General features: G+C 47.8%; 1 protein-coding gene and 1 long non-coding RNA gene across 2 annotated transcripts; one reads left to right on the top strand and one right to left on the bottom strand.

The window, feature by feature from the left end:
• The first annotated feature begins 3,431 nt into the window (after positions 1–3,431).
• Positions 3,432–11,523, top strand: LOC116271502. Its single transcript, XR_004180123.1, has 2 exons — positions 3,432–3,518; positions 11,357–11,523. It is a non-coding gene; the product is annotated as an uncharacterized LOC116271502 (long non-coding RNA).
• GPA33 (glycoprotein A33) lies at positions 3,588–21,946 on the bottom strand. The gene is made up of 5 exons (XM_031658917.1): positions 21,629–21,946; positions 16,258–16,413; positions 6,454–6,573; positions 5,713–5,845; positions 3,588–5,213 (listed from the first exon to the last, which is right to left on the bottom strand). The coding sequence occupies exons 1-5, from the start codon at positions 21,717–21,719 to the stop codon at positions 5,081–5,083; spliced, it is 633 nt and encodes a 210-aa protein (XP_031514777.1). The 5' UTR covers positions 21,720–21,946; the 3' UTR covers positions 3,588–5,080.
• Positions 21,947–22,529: the final 583 nt, after the last annotated feature.

Below are 22,529 nucleotides of genomic sequence, written 5' to 3'. Positions count from 1 at the left end.
TGAAAGTGATCTGGTTACAAAGGCCCATTGGTTTTCAAAGTTCCATTGGTTTTACGTGGTCTTCCTCTAATCCTAACTTTCCTGTATGTCCTATTAGTTTTAGTGTGTGATTTTGAAGAAGGCAAGTTTTTCAGAAATGCATATATATTGTTATACTTGAGATACCTGTATTATAAGTAACAACTGCCATACACAAATTTTACAAATTTAAAACAAAAAAACCTTAACTCTGTCTCCACTCCCACATGTCCCCCATTCCATCATCCTGTTCATACACAGGATCAAGAGAAAATGTTTTCAAGTAGAAAGAGCAAGGTCTTCGGAATCAGACAGAATTGAGTCTGATCTTCACTCCATTACCTACTAGTAATACTGCCTCCAATGAGTTTCTGCTTCTGAGCCTCAGTTTCCTCATCTGTAAAATGGAAAGGGTATGTGGAACTTAGGAAGAGGCAACTGTGACAGAAGCCAATAGCCAGTTTTTTTCTTCCTGAGCACATATCATAAGGTCACAAGTTTGCATTTCCTTGCCTTCCCTGCACAATCTGGGGCCTTGTGACTAGTGCTTGCCAATGGACCAATGGCATGTGTGCACAATCAGGGTGGTCACTTCTGGATCAAGTCTGAGGAAGCATCTGCACCTTTGCTCTGCTCTCCTTCCTCTCTGCTGGCTGGTTGCAGGCAATTTCCAGGCCCTTGAGGATAGAAGACCCACTAATGTAAACAGTTGGAGATAAACAGAAGACTGGGCCCCTGAGTCTGTCTCAAAAGCTGCTACCTGTGTGAGAAACAAACTTATATTGTATTTGAGCCATTATAGCTTTTTAGTCCACTTTTATAGCAGTTTAGCTCATCTTAATTGAAACAAAAAATTTACTCAACAACATGGAAATCAGGGAAATTAAGATTGCCTCTTAGAGATAAATTTTAAAATCCTAGATCCGAGCAGCAAAATTCAGTATCCCCTCAAGAGGAAAGACCGGTTCCCAGACCTAACAGAGTTATTTGGAGCTGGAGGAGTGTTTTAGCAAATATAAAGGTAGTGTATGCATGAGAAAAAAGGTTGTAGGAAGGGATGACATGGTGAGCTGAGGAAGTGCAGACAAAGGACCATCACAGACAGAAACCAGGCTGGGTCTTCCTGGAAACCTACCTGAGGAGAGGCAGTCTCGGTGAGCAAACTCAATAGCCAAGCGTCCTCAGAAAGGCCCTCCCCATTGGACCAGACTTACCAATAGGATCACTTCTGCAGATGCCCCAGGCCCCAAGCCAGAATATCCAGGGATGGGGCCAAGACCAGAGAATCTTCCAGAATTTCCACAGGGGATATGACACCTACTTACACAGACTGCCATCGAGGATGAGAGCTCCTTGATGGTAGCCAACTTCTCTTGTTCTGATTCCAAGCCCAGTAAGCAACTGAGGGCATAGTGCCCACGGGGTGAGATGGCCTGGGTCAGGTGGACAGAAAGGCTGGTCTACTTGACAGTTATAAATAGCAAATTGACATTCTGTGTTGATTCAAATTGCTTAAATTCACTGTGTCTCAGCTTCCTCATCTGTAAAATGGGAATAATAATAGCACTTATCTCATAGTGTGAAGATTATGAGATGTTCTATGGAAAAGGCCTAGAACAGTGTCTGGCCCAGAGCAAGTGCTGCTGCTATAAGCATGGTGCATCAGGCACTGTGAGCTTGGTTAACGTGGCTCTGCATTTGAGAGCTGAGGTCCTGTCACTGTGTCACAAAAGCAGCTTCAGAACAAGACTTTTTGGGAGGGAGAGCATTAGGACAAATATCTAATGTATGTGGGGCTTAAAACCTAGATAACGGGTTGAGAGGTGCACCGTGGCACATGTAGACCTATGTAACAAACCTGCACGTCCTGCACATGTATCCCAGAACTTAAAGTAAAATTAAAAATAAATAAATAAATAACAAGACCCTGAAGAGTGGCTACTTTACCAAGCTGTATATTAGTTCGTGGGTTCCTCTCTGGGCAGCCAGAGTCCCTCCTTAGGTGATAACATGAACACCTAACATTGGCATATGCCCGAGTATTTGAAATTGTGAGTGGGGATTATACGAAAAAAAACTGTCTCAAGTGCCCAATAAGGGTTTAGTACACAGTCTTCCTTCAATTAATGGGTAGCCTTTGTCTCTCTTCTAAAACACCACGAAGTCTTTGAACCAGCAGCTGGAAACCATAATTTGGGAAGGGATGCCTGACATTCTAAGGAGACTGTATTGCTGGAGTAATTTTGATTGTATAAGAACCTACAACAGTCTAATTCCCAGAGTCTGTGGACTGAAATAAATTCAGCAGGAAACTGTAGTCTTACAGAGTGATAATGTGATTTGACATTCAAGTAACAGAAACCTGCATTGGAGGACAGAAGAAATGTCAGCATCAGCCCTTTTCCACTTGTAAAACTCCTCATTTTTCTTCAAGATGCAGCCCAAATGCAACCGCCTCTCTGAAGCTTTCCTGAACTCCCTTAGGCTGAGTTACTCAGGCCCTCCTCTGTGTTCCTGTAGCCCCTTCTCTTGCTCACATCATTTATGTTTCTATGTCTGTGACCTCTGTTAGATTTTAGCTCCTCCTGAATAATAGTGTCTTAGTGACTTTTATATACTCTGCAACCAGCACACTGCTTGGCATGAAGTAGATGCTCACAAAATATTTGTCGTTGAATTAATGCAGTGGGTCTCGATTTCCCTCCTTTTCTTCCCTAAGCCTGGAGCTAAGGCAGGTGAACCTTCAGAGTCCTTTGAGGGGCAGAGAGAAGTCAAGTCAAACCTGGGGGAAGATGGCTGCCTCCACTTCTGTGGCTCCCTCAAGAACATGCTTGTGGAACTTTGCACTGTGAGGATTGGAAGTCACCTCAGAGTATCTAGAGAGCTAGGAGATATCCTTGGGCAAGATACTGTGATACCAAATGTTATTCATTTAACAAACCTTTGTCAAGGGTCAACACATGCCAGGCCATAAGGCAGCTACAGTTCCTGTCCTCACAAATCTTACAGGGCAAGGCAGAGACAGAACTGTATACAGGTGTAATAGGCACACAGTACTGCGTGACAAGTGCTGGGACAGGAGGGAGCACAGGCAAGGACACCGAGGAACAGACCTTGAATGTCTCTCAGGAGAGTCAATGTCAAAGCCAAGAGCCGACAGTGGAGCCAAATTACTTTGGAGGAGGAAGCGTCACAGTTCTCTGTGACAGAACAAGAGGACTACCCCGCCCCTTTCTCAGAAGGGGCATCATAGGGAGCAGCACTGGCTAGAGCATGTCCACCATCTTCCGTCAAGCATGTGGACTGATGCCCAGGCCTCCTGGGGTACTGACACTGCAGGCTCCTGGAATATACCTCCACTAGCAGGCAGGAATCTGTCCTATTCCCAGCAGCCACTAGAGGCACTGCCTGACCCTACTGCGGCCACGAGCAGAGGGACCCCAGGATTCTCAACTCCGTTACCTTGTCTCACCTCCCCTAGGAAGCAGAAGAGTGCTATGGTGAGTAGAGATGACCCATGAGACCCAAGCTTTATCTTACTGCAAACAAAATCTACATTAAAAAAGAAATAAGAATTTCCACCCACATTTTATTATTACTGAAAGCATTTGGAATGAAGCAAAGGATTTAACAATATATATAAAAATATACATTTTTTTAAAAAATCGCAAGTAGACAATAGATTTATGGAATTATTTTTCTGATCATCCAGAAAAGACAGCAATAGTAAACTGCAGTTGGGCAAGACCAGCCACTGGGCCATGAGACCTGAGCAGCCCTAACGCTGCCTGAGCTCTCAAGAGTAGAAGAAATGCTCGACAAACAGAGGGAGGCTGTGGGAGGGCATCAGGACAGCCCCACCAGAAAACCAGAGCCCGAATGGGCTAGGCAGGGCCAGGGCTGAGGTATCAGGATGCAGGAACAACCAGGAACCCGTGTGGTTTGGGGGGACATGCCAATTATTCTGGCCTGGAGAGGAATTACCAAGACACAAGAACTCAGACCATCTGCAAGCAAGCTCCCTTGTGTGTGTTCACTTTAAATCAATTCATATTTAACTCACTGAATGAATATGTGGGTTTGGGTGGGAGTCATCCTTGTGTCTAAAATCATCTCAGGGAGACCAAAGAAGGGAAGGCCCAACCGATCAAAGCAGTTTCCCCAATTAAGCTTAAGTGCCCACTAGGATGGGCGCCGGCTGCTGGGGCTTCAGGGAAAGCAAAAGCCATGAGGCCCTGCCTCAAGGAACTGGCACTCTAATGCAGCGAGAGGCACTCGCTCAGAGGATGTGTCTTGTGGCCCATGATTGGATGTGGGACAAAGTAACAGGATTGTTTCCACATATGTGGACAATTAGGATAGGGTTAGAGAAATCCTTGTGATCTGAGATGGCCCTGGAGGGACAGGTAGGATATTGACAGGCAGAGACGGAAAGTGTGTGGGCAAAAGCTCCCCAGGGCCTGTGCAGCGGGAGTGGGAGGTGGCCTTCCCAGGAGGGTTTGGAACATACTGACAGCTACGGGAAGTGAGGCAGGAAAGGGAGTGGGAGCTGGAGGCCAGGCCAACGCAGGGCCCCAAGCATACTCACTTATTCTTTCATTCATTCAACAAAAATGTGTGGAGTGCACACCCTCTGCCCAGAGCCCCTCCAGGTGCTGGGCACACAGGTAAGCAGGGCAGCCCCCACCACCCGAGGCTGGCATTGCCTCCCTGGAGAGTTCTGAGCGGGAGCATCCCATGCTCAGTGCTGTGCTTCCAGGAGCTCCTGCCAACTACAAGGGAAGTGGAGGCTGCAGCCTGGTCTCGAATGAGGGCCAGGCCGTGCACCAGGTATCACAGCTGGGAGGGGTTACTTCACAGGACAGCGAGGTCAGCAGGGTCAGTCACAGGGACCCTCTACCAGGCAAGCCATGTTCTCCACAGCTGACACTGGGGAAGAAATGTCCCCATCAATGTCTGGGATGGAGGGACAGTAGGACAGGGCTTAGAGAGGAGAAGGGAGGCCCAGAAGCGGGAGAATGAAACCCTAACCCTTCCTCTGCCGCCCTTTGCTGCCGGCTCGTCACTGGCCGAGGTCGTCTGGGGATTCACGCCCCGTGCTCCTCTGCTCTTCTTGCCTGTCGTCGTCCTCCTCCTCCCCATCTCTGGAAAGTTCTCTCAGCTGCTCTGGCGGCTCCTCATAGGCTGCCCGATTCCTGCAGGGCAGCGGGGGACAGAGGGGAAGGATTTGCTCTCAGGTGGACCCGCAAGGGAGCTGGTCCTCATGAGCAGCCTCCAGACCTCCTCCCCACCCACCAGCTGCAGAGGACACTGGGCTGAAAGGCTGGGCTGAGAGTAAAGGTGCCACACACTTGTTCCATGCATGAGCTGAGGGGGTTACAGGAACAGGCTGGCTCTACCAGCCCAGGAGGAACTGGCCCCGTGACAGGGGCTCCAGGCCACACTTGGCTCTAGTCATGCCGCAGGAAGCCCTGCCCTGAGCTCCCAGACTGGACAACCACAGGCCTGGGAGGCAGGTCCTGGGGCTGCAATGCACATTTTATGGGTTGGGCAGGTCATTGTTTTGTCAGCACAAAATGGGGGTGATATACTGCACAAAATGGGGGCTGCAAGTAGAAGAGGCTGTGAGGAATTGGGATGCATATTTCCAGTCTCCCCAGACCCTTCCAACAGGCTACCAGCCCAGACACTCACGGCCTTGCATCCTCCTTGTCTTCGGTGTTGTCCTTCCCCTGGCAGCAGCAGCAGTAGATGATGATGCCAATAATGATGAGGGCTCCAACCACGCCCACCGCGATGCCCACATACAGGGCCACGTTCATGGAGGCTGCAAAAGGACAGAGCAGCTGCACTAGCTAAGCTTCTAAGCTAGCTCCGGGCCTCCTCCCAGCCAGGGGAGCAGCAGCTGCCGGCTTCTGGTAACACTCCATGAAAGGCATGGTCTTGGAGGAATGTGACCAGCTGTGGCCCAGGAATACTCTTCAGGATGGAGGTTCAGACAGAGACATATAGACCACTTCACATCTTAACACTCTCTGGGCTACCCTGGCTCTGCAAAAGTCCTCAGGTGTCAGCCCAGCCAGCTCGTTAAGCTAGACGTGGTGTCTCACCCCAGAAGGATGTGGTCCAGACTCTGCGGCAGCTGCCCTGGGTACTTCCTCCACGCCCACTGAGTGACTTCTAGGCAGGTGGGACTGACGAAGCCTCTCAGTCCTAGAAGTCAGTCCTAGGTTCCACTTCCAAACACCAGTGGAACTGGACTGGCCTCAGAGTGAGAGGTGCCTGGCACAGAGTCCATCCTGCCTAGGTCACCACAGCTACCCTGCAGGTGCGTGGCCCTAGAGAGGCTCCCCTATTCCCCCTCACAGTGGTCTCTGGACCACCACCAGTTATCCTGTGGCCTTTGTCAGCCCTCTCTCCCCAAACTGGTCTTACGAGATCTGACGGCCACTGTGATGTTGCAGAACTGGATCCCCGCCTCATTGCTGGAGGTACAGATGTAGTAACCTGATGTGTCTGTGGAGATATTCTTCAGGGAGACAGGCTGGCCTGAGGCTGCAGGGGAAGAAGAGTCAGGGTGAAGAGAGGCACCACAGTGGAGTGGAGATAGCCAGGAACGGGAGGTCTGGACTCTTAGGGAGGCACAAACTCTGCCACTGAGCTTCTCCAGGCCAGACCCCCCTCTCCACCTCCAGGGCTGCAGGATGATTAAACCAGGCAGGGCTCACAATGTGAAGTGCTTAGAATTCACTCAGGCACCCTGGGTTTGACACCTGGCTCTGCCACTTATTAATTTGTCTTTAGCAAGTAACTCAGCTTCATTCAACCTCCATTTCCTCAACTAAAATCAGAAACAATAGTACCTGCCTCACAGGGTACTTGCGAGCATAAAATGAGGTACTAATAATAAATGTAAGCCCACAACAGAATACCTAATATGTATGTAGTAAGTGCTCAGGAAACATAATACACATTAGGTATTGCATGAAAATGCTTTCTAATCAGAAGATATTATTACTTTGGAAATCAAAAGCTCTGATCTCTGGATTTCTGCCACGAGAGAAGTGTGTGGGGTGTGTGTGTGTGTTATGTGGTGTGTGTTGTGTGTCAGTGTGTGTGTGGTGTGTCAGTGGTGTGCAGTGTGTGTGTGCTTTGCTCTATGAGAGTAGTGTATGTATGGTATGTGGTGTGTGTGAAATATGTGTAGTGTGTGTGTATACTCTGTGTGTGGTAGGAGTATGTGTGTGGTGTATGTGGCATAAGGAGTGTGTGTGATGAGAGTGTGATGTGTGGTGTATAGTGTGGTGTGATGGGGAGTGTGGTGGTGTGTATAGTGTGTGTGATGGGAGTATGTTGTGTGGTGTGTGTGTATAGTGTGTGTGGTAGGAGTGTGATGTGTGGTGTGTGTGATGTGTGATGGGAGTGTGATGTGTGGTGTGTATAGTGTGTGTGATGGGAGTATGTTGTGTGGTGTGTGTGTATAGTGTGTGTGGTGGGAGTGTGATGTGTGGTGTGTATAGTGTGTGTGATGGGAGTGTGATGTGTGGTGTGTATGGTGTGTGTGATGGGAATGTGATGTGTGCTGTGTATAGTGTGTGTGATGGGAGTGTGATGTGTGGTGTGTGTATGAGTGTGTGTGATGGGAGTGTGTGATGTGTGGTATTATTGTATAATTATTGTGTGATTAAGAGTGTGATGTGGTGTGTGTGTATAGTGTGTGTGATGGGAGTGTGTGTATGGTGTGTGTGTATAGTGTGTGTGATGGGAGTGTGATGTGTGCTGTGTGTATGGTGTGTGTGATGGGAGTGTGATGTGTGCTGTGTGTGTATAGTGTGTGATGGGAGTGTGATGTGTGGTGTGTGTGTATAGTGTGTGTGATGGGAGTGTGATGTGGTGTGTGTATGGTGTGTGATTGAGTGTGATGTGTGGTGTGTATGGTGTGTGTGATGGGAATTGTGATGTGTGCTGTGTGTATAGTGTGTGTGTGATGGGAGTGTGATGTGTGGTGTGTGTGTGTGGTGTGTGTGATGGGAGTGTGATGTGTGGTGTGTGTATAGTGTGTGTGATGGGAGTGTGATGTGTGGTGGGTATAGTGTGTGTGATGGAAGTGTGATGTGTGTGTATGGTGTGTGATGGGAGTGTGATGTGATTGGTGTGTGTGTATAGTGTGTGATGGGGAGTGTGATGTGTGTGGTGGGTATAGTGTGTGTGATGGAAGTGTGATGTGTGGTGTGTGTATAGTGTGTGTGATGGGAGTGTGATGTGTGGTGTGTGTATAGTTCGTGTGGTGGGAGTGTGATGTGTGGTGGGTATAGTGTGTGTGATGGAAGTGTGATGTGTGGTGCGTGTATAGTGTGTGTGATGGAAGTGTGATGTGTGGTGTGTGTATAGTGTGTGTGATGTGTGACGTGTATAGTGTGTGTGGTGGGAGTGTGATGTGTGGGGTGTGTATGTGGCATAAGGAGTGTGTGTGGTATGAGATGTGCATGTGGTGAGTGGGTGATGTATGGTGTGCTGTGCACTATGAGAGTGGTGTGTGTGTGTAGTGTGTGGTGTATGTATAAGGAGTGTGTGCTGTGTGTGTGTAGTGTGTGGTGTGTGTTTCTGGGGTGTTTGTGGTAGGGGGTGGTGAATGTGGTATGTGGTATGTGAATGTGTGTAGAGTGTGGGAAGTATATGTGTGGTGTGGGGACAGTGAGTGTGTGTGGTGTGTGTAGTGTGTAGTGTGTCGTGTGTGTGTGTGTGTGGTGTGTGTGTGGTGTGTGGGGTACGGTGAGTGTGTGATGTGTCTGATGTGTGACGTGTCTGGTGTGTGAGTATTCGCCGTTGTTCCGTTTGCAGTTGGATATATGGTGTGTGTTGTGTGTGGTGTGTGGCATGTGTAGTGTGTGTGGTGCATGTGATGTGGTGTGTATGTGGCAGTGTGTGTAGTGGGTGTGGTGAGTGTGTGTGATGTGGTCAGTAGTGATGTGTGTGTTGAAGTTGGTATTGTGGTGTGTGTGGTGTGTGATGTGTTGGTGTGGTGTGTGTGGTGTGTTTAGTGTGTGTGGTGTGTAATGTGATTGTGGTGTGTGTGTGGCGTGTATAGTGTGTGTGGTGTGTGTGTGATGTGTGTAGTGTGTGGTGGCATGTGTAGTGTATGTGGTGTGTGGTGTGTTTAGTGTGTGTGGCGTGTATAGTGTGTGGTGTGTGATGTGTGTGTGTGTGGTGTGTGTAGTGTGTGTGGTGTGTGTGATGTGTGTGGTGTGTGAGTGTGTGTGGTGTGTGTAGTGTGTGTGGTGTGTGATGTGTGTGGTGTGTGGTGTGTGTAGTGTGTGTGGTGTGTGGTGTGTGTGTGGTGTGTGATGTGTTGGTGTGTGTGTGTGGTGTGTTTAGTGTGTGTGGTGTGTAATGTGTGGGGTGTGTGTGTGGCATGTATAGTGTGTGGTGTGTAATATTATTGTTGGTTATTGTTGTTATTGGTAGATTATTTATGGTGTGTTATTGGTTATTGATGTTATTGTGGTGTGTGGTGGTGTGTGGTATTATTGTGGTGTGTGATGTGTGTGGTTATTGTGGTGTGTGTGGTGGTGTGTGATGTATTGTAGTGTTATTATTATTGGTGTGTGTAGTGTGTGGTGAGTATTGATGTGTGTGGTGTGTGTAGTGTGTGTGGTGTGTGATGTGTGATGTGTGTGGTGTGTGTAGTGTGTGTGGTGTGTGATGTGTTGGTGTGGTGTTTGTGGTGTGTTTAATTATTATTGTGGTGTGTGATATTATTGTTAGTGTGTGTAGTGTGTATGGTGTATTATTGTGGTTATTGTGAATTATTATTGTAGTGTGTGGTATGTGATGTGTTGGGGTCATTATTATTGGTGTGTAATATTATTGTGGTATTATTGGTAGTGTATAGTGTGTGTGGTGTGTGATGTGTGTAGTGTGTGGTGGCGTGTGTAGTGTGTGTGGTGTATGGTGAGTGTGTGATGTGTGGTGTGTGGTGCGTGTGTAGTGTGTGGTGTGTGTGGTGAGTGTGTGATGTGTGGTGTGTGTTGCGTGTGTGGTATGGGGGGTGCTGAATGTGTGTGCTGTTGGGGTGGGACAAAGGCAGACTGTCTAGACTCTTCCTCTGCATCTGCCGCCACTTGAGCAAGCCGTTTAACTTCTTTGAGCTCCAGGCTTCTGGAAAGTGGGAGTGAAAACACCTGATCTCCAGAATCCAAGAGAATGGACCAGAATGTCTCATGGAAGACCTTTCCCTCAATCTATCATCCTATGAATTTCTTCATCTTGAGAGCAAGAGCTTTGTGCTTGGGCATATGTATATGTCCTGCCATCCAAGATGCTTTGTTATAACTGCTATTTTGAGAGGAGTTGGAGACCTGCATCCTCTAATTTTGCTGCAGAGCCAGGCTTGCCTGATCCCTACTGCCACCAGGTGGTTACACGCCATTCCTAGGAGACGCTCTAAATTGTAAATACGATCCTGTCACTGCTCTGTTCAGACATTTCAGGGGCTGCCCGTAATCTTCAGTAACAAGTCCAAGCTTCAGGTCACAGATCTGGCCCTGTCAATCATAACAACTTTGTCTCTTGCCACTTGGTGCTAGGGGCGAAACCAGGGGAGCAGCCCTCTCTCCTCCCCATTGTCACTTTCTTGCAAGATTGCATCTCAAGATTTTCCTTCTCCAGATGTGCTGCTCAGTACGCATCCTCAAATGTGATGTCCTCTATCCTTCCAGCAACCTTCAATATTTCAATCTCCAATTCATGGAGTTAACTGGAGGCTTAAAGAAGTTAAGTGAACTGCTCAAGGACACAAAATTAAGAAATGATAAAACAGGAACAAAAATCCTGTTTCAGGTCTGGAACTCCCTGGAGCCATTGATAATTTTCTTTTAAAAATTTGTGGCCTGGCACAGTGGCTCACGCCTGTAATCCCAGCACTTTGGGAGGCCGAGGTGGGCAGATCACTTGAGGTCAGGAGTTCGGGACCAGCCTGGCCAACACATTGAAACCCCGTCTCTACACAAATATAAAATTAGCCAGGCATGGTGGTACGCCTCTAGTCCCAACTACTTGGAGGCTGAGGCAAAAGGAGTAGGCAGAAGCTGGGAGGGTGGAGGTACAGTGAGGGCTGCAGATGCACCACTGCACTCCAACTGGGCAACAGCGAGATTCCATCAAAATAAAATAAAAATAAAATAAAATTTTTTATTATAAAAGCAATGTATGCTCCTTATAATAATTTATAAATGATATAAAAGTATTATTTCAATTCAGTTCAATACAGAAAATCTTTAGCTGCTGATCACAGCTATAAACGAGATAAAGAGGGTCCCTGTCCTCTTGGTGTTTCCAGGTTCCCAAAGAAGACAGACATGAAACGATGGTGGTTACAGTTCAAGATGGAGGTACCATCTGAGCTTATGGCAAGGGGTTTTAATCTCATCCAAAGGGCCAAGGAAAGCCTCTTTAAAGAAGAGAGAACAAATAAAAATCATTCATAATTCCATCACCTAGAAATAACACTTTGATTTGGTGCTATTTTCTTTCAGCCTTTTCGCTTGTACTTTCTTCAAATTCTTCCCTTGAACCCCAGGACACACTCTCTGGATGCTCATTCTTCATAAAATGTGCCCCCTTCTATCCTAGAATTCCACGCCTCAGTATGTTTTCTGGAACATTGTTTACATGTGATATTAATATGCGGCATGGAGGGGTCCCTAAAAAAGCAATAGGAATCACTGAGTTAGGGTTAAGTAAGCTTTCTAAGGGCAGCACTTTCAGAGTTCCTACAATGCTGTTGAGCACTGCGAACCTCTGACAGCGGGGTATGGTATTCATGCCCTCCATTTTCTAAATGAATTGGATTTGTTATTTTTAAGAGGCATCTTGAAGGAATACACTGTAGGAAATGCTCTATGGTCCTGGGCATGCTTACGAGGTCTAGAGCTCGTAACAGATCTCCACCCCTTTAGAGGGTGAAGCTCAGACTCTGGGTTTAGTGTAGGCAGCACATTGCACAGTCAGGACCTTTTTAGTTGTCAGACTCCAGGTTTGAGCTCTAGGCCTTGTTGAGGGTGGGGAACATGGGGTTTCCTAGTTCACTGAGTCAGCGCTATCCTCCCCCAGTTCCCTGGTGCAAACGGTGTGCATTAGAAGCTGCTGGGATGAACCAGTGCAGGTCTTGTGTCACAGGACCTTCTTTGATTCTGAGTTGGGGCTCCCAAGCCCCTTTTCCTTCGGAACGGGACTAGTAATTTCCGAAATCCGGAGAAAACTAATGTTTCCGCTGCAGTGGCGACACCTTGTGGTCAGAAAGGGGAATGCACAGGACGGTCACACGCTTCCCACCTTCCTCTGCTCCAGCTGTGGTGAGATTCCCCTTAAGAGAACCTCCGATCTCACCAAGACGCTAATGTCACGTTGACAAGATCTAACGTTTCTGCATCCCCCCCAACCCCTACCCAATCCCGTAGCTTGTCGGCAAGACCCTGCTGCCACCTCTGTCTCACACAGGGCCCTCACGATCCTCCCGGGACTGGTCCCCACCCTTCGCAACCTCCTCCCCTTAAGGGCTCCAGGCCCCAGAACTACCCCCTCCCCCACTTCCTTGATATCCAAATTCCTGTTTCTTCAGCGCATGAAACTCAGCTTCCTGGGACACAGCTTACAAAGTCTGTTGAGAGCTATTACACGTGGGATCTCCTCTCATCCTCTTCACAGCTTTTGGGGAATCCCAATGTTTTTCAAAGGGCAGTACTAAGGGTCAAAGAGGCTGTGAGTGACTCACAGCTCCAAAGTGGAGAAGTCAGGACTCGAATCCTTGTTTCCTGATTCTAGATTCCCTGTTCTTTTCACTGCTAGCTTGTTTCCACTGAGGGTTTAGTCAGAAGAACCAATCTGTAATGTTGGAAATTGTCTTCAGATGTAGGAGGGCAGAGGTACCCTCCTCTGCAAATCATCCATAGTGGACTGAAATGTTTTAAAAGCCAGAAATAATTTGGGCTGACCCACAGAAGCAGAAGAATTAGCAGATTCTCTTTTTTTAAATTTATTTTTTGTTTGTTTGTTTGTTTTGTTTTTTTAAGACAAGATCTGGCTCTAGTGACCAGGCTGCAGTGGTACCATCTCGACTCACTGCAACCTCTGCCTTCCAGGCCCAAGGATCTTCCCACCTCAGCCTCCTAGGTAGCTGGGACTACAGGCATACACCACCATGCCAGGCTAATTTTTTTATTTTTGTATTTTTGGTAGAGACAGGGTTTCATGTTGCCCAGGTTGGTCTCGAACTCCTGTACTCAAGCGATCCACCCACCTCAGCTTCTCAAAGTGCTGGGATTACAGGCATGAGCCACTGCACCTGGCCAGAATTGGCAGATTCTCCAAGGCTCTGTGAAGTGGGGTGGAAACAAAGGCTTTGAGAACTCTGCCCTCACCCCACAGTGTCTCCAGATGCAAAAGCGTGTTGTTATGGACATTAACTATATTCTTTTCTGTCACCCCCAGGTCCACATTCTGACTCAGCAAATCTTAACTAGAGACAGGATAAAGCTTTCACAAATTAAAGCTTTCACAAATTAAAGAAGCAGTTCTCTTTTCACCTCCTTTCCTGTCCTCAGGATTCTCCCCTTTGGATAATGAAAGAGCTAAGTTTTGGCTTCTAACAACCAGAGGAGTCTCCCGGTGGAGGCAGGAGAGAACTGCAGCTGTGGTGTCCCTTTGTGAGGCTCCTCAGAAGGTACCTGTGGCTTACAGGACAAAGACTAACCTCCCTAGTGTGACGCACAGGCTCTTCGTGATTTCTCGTCACTGTGTTTCTTAACAAGAATATCTCCCACCATTCCTACACTACACATGCACTCTGCCCCTCAGCCGCACCAGATAGTCATGATTCCTTCCTTTTCTCCCTGCCAAGCCTCCTCATCCTTGAGGACCCAACTCAGACAACAGCTAATAATACTTAGCATTAAATGAGTGCTTACTACCTACCAGACACTGGTCTCAGTGCTTTATATCTACTTTCATTTAAACTTCACAACCTTATGAAGTAAACACTAGCATTGTGCCCATTTCACAGACATAGAACCTAAGGCACAAAGAAGCTGAGTCACTTGCCAAGGTCATACAGCTAACAAATGTCCGAGCCAGGAGTCAAGCGCATGGCATGCTCTTAACCACTGTCGACTCCAATACCCACTCCTTGGAGAACCCTTCTTTGATCTTATGCATCTTCTGTGTTACATCACCACTGAGTATAAAGCTATTATAGCATTTGCCACCTGTAACCTTCAGCTTTGGGTGCTCCTATACACACTTTGCTGGAAAGAAGATCAGACACTACCAGTGTCCACAGCAGACCTACCATGACCATGACTGGAGTCACTAGGCTATTCACAGACCAGAGAGAGGAGGCCACGGAGCCCTGGGATAGCTGCCAGGTGGTTTCAACAAAAATTCCAGACATACTCGATAAAAAGTTGCCAACCGGAAATACGTAAACACAACCGGAAGCTTGTTGAAAATCTATGTTACATTGACCTATTTTAAGTTAGGTCAAGTGGATTCTACTAACTTTTTTAAGAAGTCAATTTGCCCCCAAACGAGTGATAAAACTCATCCTGGATTGAGTGCACCCCCAGTGTGTGCATCCGTTCGGCTGGGCTTATCCAGGACACCAGATATTCTTCCCCCGGTCCTCACCCCCACCCTTGGGCACCTCATCTTCTCAGAAGAGCTGTGTGCCCCGCTGGGCTTTGCTTTCCACCTCTGGCCTCCTTTTCCACCTACACTCAACTGAAAGACCTCCCGGAAGCTAAATCTGCTTGACACCTTTCAGGCCTTGTCTTTCTTTTTAAAAAATATTTTATTTTATTTTATTTCATTTTATTTTGAGACAGGGTCTTGCTCTGTCACCAAGGCTGGAGTGCAGTGGTGTGATTATGGCTCACTGCAGCCTCGACCTCCAGGGCTCAAGCGATCCTCCCACCTCAGCCTTCTGAGTAGCTGGGACTAAAGGGTGAGTCTTGCCACGCCCAGTTAATTTTTAAAAAATGTTTTGTAGAGACAGGAGTCTCACCATGTTGCCCAGGCTGGTCTTGAACTCCTAGCCTCATGTGATCCTCCTGCCTCAGCTTCTCAAAGTGCTGGGATTACAGGCATGAGCCACTGCACCCAGCACCCAGCAAGCCTTGTCCTTCCTGATCCTCAGGAGCAGGGGTGGGCACTAGGCGCCCTGGGACTCCACCAGGGTATTTCCACACCCATTGGTTCCGGATGTGGAAAGGATGGTAGGATTTTTATATAGCTCTTTTTTTTTTTTTTTCCAGTTAGTTTCCTGACTGAAAGGTCAAATACCAAGCTGCCCAGTACAAAACTGGTCTCCTGGCAACTACAGCTGAATCCACCATCGCCTCCCCTAAGGACCCTTACAGCAATATGGTGCTGTAGTTGGGTGAAGCCATAAAAGGGTGGTGTGTTTGGGGCAGTGGGGGTCTGTGACCGCTGAGATGGACCCACCTGGATAAGGAATGGGAAGGTTAAATTTCCCACCTTTGGGTGGAGCCGCTGAGTTAGACTTGGGGTCTCAAATGTATACTTCAGGACACAATCAAATTAAAATCCTACCCATGCTTTCGCACAGAGTGCATATCAGGGCACGTTCATCCAAGAGAACTGAGGAATGCGGAACAAAGAAAACAAGTTAACATTTACCACGGCTTCCGCTACGTGCTTTACATGAATCATTTTTGTTTCTTGCCAGAACCTATGAAGTAGGTATTATTATAAGAAACCAGTGCTGGCTGGGTGCAGTGGCTCACACCTGTAATCTCAGCACTTTGGGAGGCTGAGGTGGGTGGATCACCTGAGGTCAGGAGTTCAAGGCCAGCCTGGCCAACATGGTGAAATCCTGTCTCTACTAAAAAAATACAAAAAATTAGCCAGGCATAGTGGTGGGCACCTGTAATCCTAGCTATTTGGGAGGCTAAGGCAGGAGAATCGCTTGAACCTGGGAGGAGGAGGTTGCAGTGAGCCAAGATCATGCCAACTGCACTCCAGCCTGGGCGACCAGGGGAGACTCCGTCTAAAAACAAGAAACCAGTGCTTAGAGAAGTGGGGATATGGGGATAGGGGTAGGGTAGGGAAGCAAGCGGCCTTCAGGGGGATCTGACTGGTCAACCTGAGTTGCAGCCCCTAGCCAATCAGCTGCACGTGCTGCACCTTGACGTGGGTAGCCCACCTTCCCTACTGCCCTCTTACCTGGCTGGGCCAGGGGCTGCTCCTGATTCAGGATGTCGTACCTCTTCCAGCTGTACTGAGGGGCTGGTGAGCCCTCCTTTGATTGGCAGGTCAGCTGGATGTCGTTCCCAATTATGGTCTCTCCCTCGATGCCGCATTCTGGTTTGGAGGGTGGCACTATGTAGAGGAGAGACCAAAGAGAAGGCATGAGGCAGGTGGGGCTTGGTGACAGCCACTGTCCCCGCCCCCCACCCCCGCCCATGCACACATACTGCCTTGTTTGTTCACAGGCAGAAAATTCCGTAGTTGAGTAGTGAGATGGAACGCTGTAAAACCAGTTTACCCCAATATGCCCTCAGTGGTCTGTCACCATCACAGAGGAGTGGTACATATGCTGGGAAGCATCGTGGGCCTGCAGTAACTTTCCAAGGCATGGTTTCATGTGTGCTCTAGTTTACAGTCCTGGGATTTTAAAGATAGCGGAACATGGCTGTTAGAAAGATGGGGATGTTCCAGCCGGGCGAGGTGACTCACGCCTGTAATACCAGAACTTTGGGAGGCCGAGGTAGGTGGATCGCCGGAGGTCAGGAGTTTGAGACCAGCCTGGTCAACATGGTGAAACCCCATCTCTACTAAAAATACAAAAAATTAGCTGGCCATGGTGGCACGCACCTATAATCCCAGTTACTCAGGAGGCTGAAGCAGGAGAATTGCTTGAATCTGGGAGGTGGAGGTTGCAGTGAGCCAAGATCATGCCATAGCACTCCAGCTTGGACAACAAGAGCAAAATTCCATCTCAAAAAAAAAAAGAAAAGTAAAGAAAAGAAAAAAGATAAAGAAAGAAAGAAAGATGGGGACATTGAAGCCCAGAGAGGACACTTGCTCATGGGTCCTGGCAAAGCTGGGACTAGAACCCAGCTCTTCTAACTCCAGATCCTGTGCACTCTCCACCAGCCTATATGAGCTCCTTCTGCCACTGATTCATCTGTGCCATTTTGGGAAAATCCTCAATTCCCCTCGACCTCAGTGTTCCATTCTATAAAATTAGTGGACAACAAACCTGTTCTGTACTGGGCCAGGTGGCAATATTTTAGGCCTTGCAGACTACATATTGTCCTTGTTGCTGCTACTTTTTCTCTTTAAATAGTATGTTAGAAATGTCAAAACAGTCTGTGGGCTGGATTTGGTCCTAGTTTGTCTACCCCTGGACTAAGTGATCTCTGAAGCCTTCCACTCTCACTTCTTAGTAATGTTCTCTCTGGGTTCGGCACCATCCTCCTCCTGTGCTTTGCTGATAACGTGCAGTTGCCATGAGCACGGGATGACGGGAGGACCCACAGGCAGCAGTAAAGTTGTGCGCAGGGTGAAGGATGAGGACTGAGGGAACTCGAGCAGGCAGAGGGTGCAGAGATAGGAGAGGGAAGCCCATAGACTGGAGGTTACCCAGAACGGCAGTCACCCTCATCTCACAACCCCAACCCGATTCCCTGGATTTCTGGGAAGCTTAACCCTGCGCCTTTCACTCAGCATTGTCAAGATACCATTGTGGAGCTGGGTTCATTCTACAAACCTCACTGGGTGCCTACTGTGTGTCTGACAGTGCTGGGCACTTGGCGGACACAGTGAGTGGGTCAAGGAATCTAGTGGGGTCAAAAGACAAGTAGCTGAACAATGACCAGGCAGGAGGCAAGGCTGCTGGGGTGGATAAGACCTAAACACAGTCCCAATCCCAAGATCAGCTGTGGCCTAAAGGAAGCAAGACAGTAAACAAGACCAGTGGTGGAGGTGGGAGTGGTGGTCGGAGAAAGAGGTGATGATACTCCAGACAGAGCGAACAGCACGTGCAAAGTGGCAAGAAGTTGCTCAGAGGCAAGAAGCAGCGTGAAGCACGCTTGAGACTTCAGGTCCTGTCCTTGGAGGTGAGAAGCGGAGGACACACAGTGGAGAGGGTTGCTCCTGGAATCCCTAGGTGGCAAGCCTGTCCCCTCTGCATCTTTCTTTTCACATCCCCTTGGATGGCTTGCTTACCCAATGAACAGTGCTGCTCATTCTATAATCCAGGTGCATGGTCTCTGAGCATCAGGAGTGCATTCTGATCTCAGCCCCACCCGGCAGCTGCTGAGAGAAACCCTTCCACACACACCATTCCCCTCTAGCCCGGCAGCCACAGTATTTCCTCTTGGAAACAGCCAGGCTATTGCTGGGTGTGCCCAACATCTTCTGCTGCCATAGTCAGGGCTGGCCAGGTGTGGGGCGAGCATGAGGGAAATTAGAGACCCTCCCTGATTGTCACTTTCCCTTGAATGGTTCCTAAACATAAGAGGTCCAAAGTTCAAGGCCAGGCCTCACTTATCCTGGACCAGACCCTGGGACTGGAGCAGTGTGGGGATGGGGAGGCTGCGGCCTAAGGACCACTCTTACCAGCAGCCAACAAGCAGGTTCCCGGGGAACAAGAGAAGGTGAACACCACTTCCCAGAGGACCCCTAGGATGGGCTTGCTGAGCCAAGCTTTCTCTCTTGAGCTTTTCAGAGGTACGGGAGAATCCCTCGCCACGCATCCAAACCATTCAGCCTTTTCCCAGGAATGCCTTGAATAGGAAGCAAAGGCTTATTCCACAACTGGAGAGCGGGCAAAACGCCAATCCCACCTGAGGAGTCCCAGATGTCCCCAAAGTCATACCAAGTGTGCATGACTGACAGTAGAGCCTTTCTGCAACCAGGTTTCTTTGGGATAAAAGACAAAAAGGGAAGAAAAGTAACTGAGGCCTACTGGCATCTACAGAGCACTCAAAGGCATCTGAACGCATCCAAAAACTGTTACGGCTTTGCTGAAACCACCATTTGCTAAGGGAAAACTGCTGAAAGCAAATCCTTAATTCTCTCCAGAGGCAGAGGTACAGACAATGGCAAAGAAGTGACCAGCCACTCCCAAAGAGATCAACCTTAGGGCGGAATGTGTTAGTTCTCAGCCCCTAAACCCTCTGGCCTCACCCGGGAACCCCTGCTCTCACCCTGTCCAGATCCCTCACTAAGGTCTCTCTCCTCAGCCTTCCACCATGGAAAACAGGTAGGACCTCCGATCAAACAGGTCTTTAACAGATCAAATAGTCCTTCCACACATGTGGGGACTGTGAGACTCCGGGGCCTCGGTGCAGTCTCAGTCTTACCTCCCCAGCAGACTGCAGATGTTACCTGAATATTTACTAGAGGAGCAGTGATAGGGAGAGAGGGGAAAGGGAACCAGTCGGGTGCCGAGGCCTCTCCGAGGCCTGCGACTCCCGCTACAGACATCAGGGGGCGCCAGAGGCCGGGGAGACCACCGATCTCACTCCGCGGCACCGGGTCCCGGGTCCCAGAGCCCCAGTTTTCCCAGCTGAGACCGAGACTGAGACCACGCGTGCTGCCCCGAGGCGCAGGCTGAGGGGCTGCCTGGCTTGGAGCTTCCTGCTCACCTCGGTTTACTGAGGTCATCCAGCCCGAGTGGGCCGGCTGCCTTAAAATAGCCTAGCTGCAAAGCCATTAGGAAAGAAAACGTGTGTGTGTGTTTATATATGTTTTTATTTATGTATGTTTATATGCATATAATTTAAACTTGTTTCTTAGAGTGCATTAAAAAATGGGCTATCTCTTCTCTATGTTTTTTGTTTGCTTGCTTGCTTGCTTGCTTGCTTGTTTTGAGGCCGGTCTCTGTCAACCAGGTGGGAGGGCAGCGGCTGGATCACCGCGGCTCGTTGCAGCCTCGACCTCCCCAACTCAAGAAATCCTCCACCTCAATTTTTTTAATTTTTTTTGTAGAGAGGAGATCTGGCTATGTTGCTCAGGCGGGTCTCTGCCTCGGCCTCCTAAAGTGCTGGGATTACAGGCATGAGCCACCGCACCCGACCCTTCTTCTGTTTTAAAAAAGTAAAACATTGGTTTCACCGAGTTCCATAATCTCAGATTAAATTTGTATCCTTCTGGCTCTGGTTGGGAGGCAGGGGATCAGCATTTACATAATGCTTATGTGGAGGATTTCGGGGAAGTGTGCATTAATACTTCCATTGCCCAGAGGAAATGAGAGCGCTTTAAGAGACCCCTAACATACATATGTACATGTGTGTATCGGGGGTGTCTATTGTAGTATTGTTCATACAAAAAAAAAAAGTTAATGGCCTGAATATTCATCAGTATGGAACACTTGAATAAATCATGGTACCTCCATGTGAGGGAATGTATGCTGTTAATCAGTAGATCTGCATGTGCCCGTCTGGATAAATGTGCTTGAAACATGGCTAGAAAGAAAAAACGCAGTGATCTTTATAATATGATTCCATTTTTTTAAAGGAAAGAAAGGAAAAGAAAAAAGTACGCAGGAATGTGTGTGTGTTGAAAGGACAGGAGGAAAATACGGAATACCTACCTGTGCTGCCATTGGCTACCTCTCTAGGGGGTGGGGTGGAAGGAGACCTTAGTTATCCTTTATACAATGCTAGTTTGCACAGTTGTATAGTTTGACTCACTATAATGCTTTCGAAATGTCAGGCAACCACCTTATGGCAATTAAAATATCTTAATTATTAATTAAACTAAATTTTAAAATAAATTCAATTTAAATTAAACATATTAATTAAAAATAAAATGCAATCAAGTATGTAAAAGGAAGAAGGAAAAAAGATCTTTGTTTTGGTTTAAAGCATTGCAACCTCTCAGCAGTGGTGCCATTTCTTATATTGGACATAGACTAAGTGCTCATTAAATAACAGTTATTTTCCAATAACAATTTGACTTTGAGTCAGTTGCTTCCTTTCTCTGGGCCTCATCTACAAAATGAGGATATTAAAGTAGATGATCTTTCAGATCCTTCCCAAACTATAAATTCCAATAATAAGTCATTCCTATGAAAAGAATGTTATCTTGGGACACATTTCAAAGGGAGTAGAACCTGATTGATGGAGTATGTGTTGAGGGATGGGGGTGAGCAGATGGTGGCATGAAGAATTTCTGCTGGGTAGCCAAAGTTATGACAGGGAAAGATACAAGAGAATCATGATGTGCACCCAATTAAGGCACAATGAGTCTTTGCAATAGGATTTAAGATTTTCCTTTATCTTTGTAATAAGTATGGCACGAAAAAGAGGAGTTGGTATGGGGGAAAGGCCACCAACACAGCAAGGGACCACTCCAAATCGGCCTTCTCTGTCCTCGAGAACTGTTGGCCACTGGCGGAGAACTCAGAATAGTGTTTAGTGGCAAAGGGAGGAACGGTCCCTCTGCCGGAGACAACCTGGACGAGGGGAGGAGTCTGAGCTCCTTGTTGCTGCCTCTGGCTTTGTCTCATCACCAGGGCTCTTCCCCCTGTGCTGCCACCAGCCCACCCTCTTCCTGCAACTCCTGAAAGACTGGAGACACTCACGGAGGACCAAGAGGCGGACGCGTGACTTGGTGGTGCCGTCCAGGTCTGACATCAGGGAGACGGAGCACTCGTAGGTGCCGTTGTCAGCCATGGTCAGCTGATCAATGGTGATGGAAGCATCGGACTGCTCAACATTGCTGGATATGTTCACACGATTCTTATAAAGCTCACCATAGATGTAGTCTTTGTTTAAAAACTGCCAGATGACCACCCTTTCCTGGGAGAGAGAAGAAATGGCACTAGGTTTTCACCCAAAGGCCCTTGCCTGGTGCTTCCAGCCTGACCACCCTCATCCCCCAGTTTCCAGGACCCAGAAGCATAGACATGTCAACCCCTCAGAACAAATAGCTCGCATACATGCTACTAATTTGTGAATTTCTTTTATTATATATATATTTTTAATTTATTTTTAAAATGAAAATATTGAAAGAAGTTAGGCAGCTCATACCACAGTACACATGTGGGTAAATGGGTCCATCTGGGATCCCAGCGCTTTCACCTCTTGTAATCTCCAGCATCTCTCTTATCCATTCCATTTTCTCCATAGCCTATCTTCATTCATTCAGTCTACCAGTATTTACTGAGCACTTCCATGTACCAGGTGTCTTGCTGGGCAGCCAGCCTTGGCTGCCAAACCCACTTTATTTACTTGACTCTTGCCTTTGGAATGTACTGATTGATTGATAAACTCATCATTTATCAAATTATATGTGGTAATGGCTAAAATCACAGACTTTCAAGCCAGACTGCTTCAATTCAAATCCCCATTCTACCATGTACTAATTGGATGACCTTGAGCAAAATGCTTGACCTGTGATTCTGTTAGCTCTTCTACAAAATGGAGATGATGACAATAACACCTGCCTCACAGGACTGTAGTGAGAATTAAAGTAGTAGTATA

Source organism: Papio anubis, chromosome 1, assembly GCF_008728515.1.
Source record: "Papio anubis isolate 15944 chromosome 1, Panubis1.0, whole genome shotgun sequence".
NCBI classification, from domain to species: domain Eukaryota; kingdom Metazoa; phylum Chordata; class Mammalia; order Primates; family Cercopithecidae; genus Papio; species Papio anubis.
This window is presented reverse-complemented; position numbering and strand designations above follow the sequence as displayed.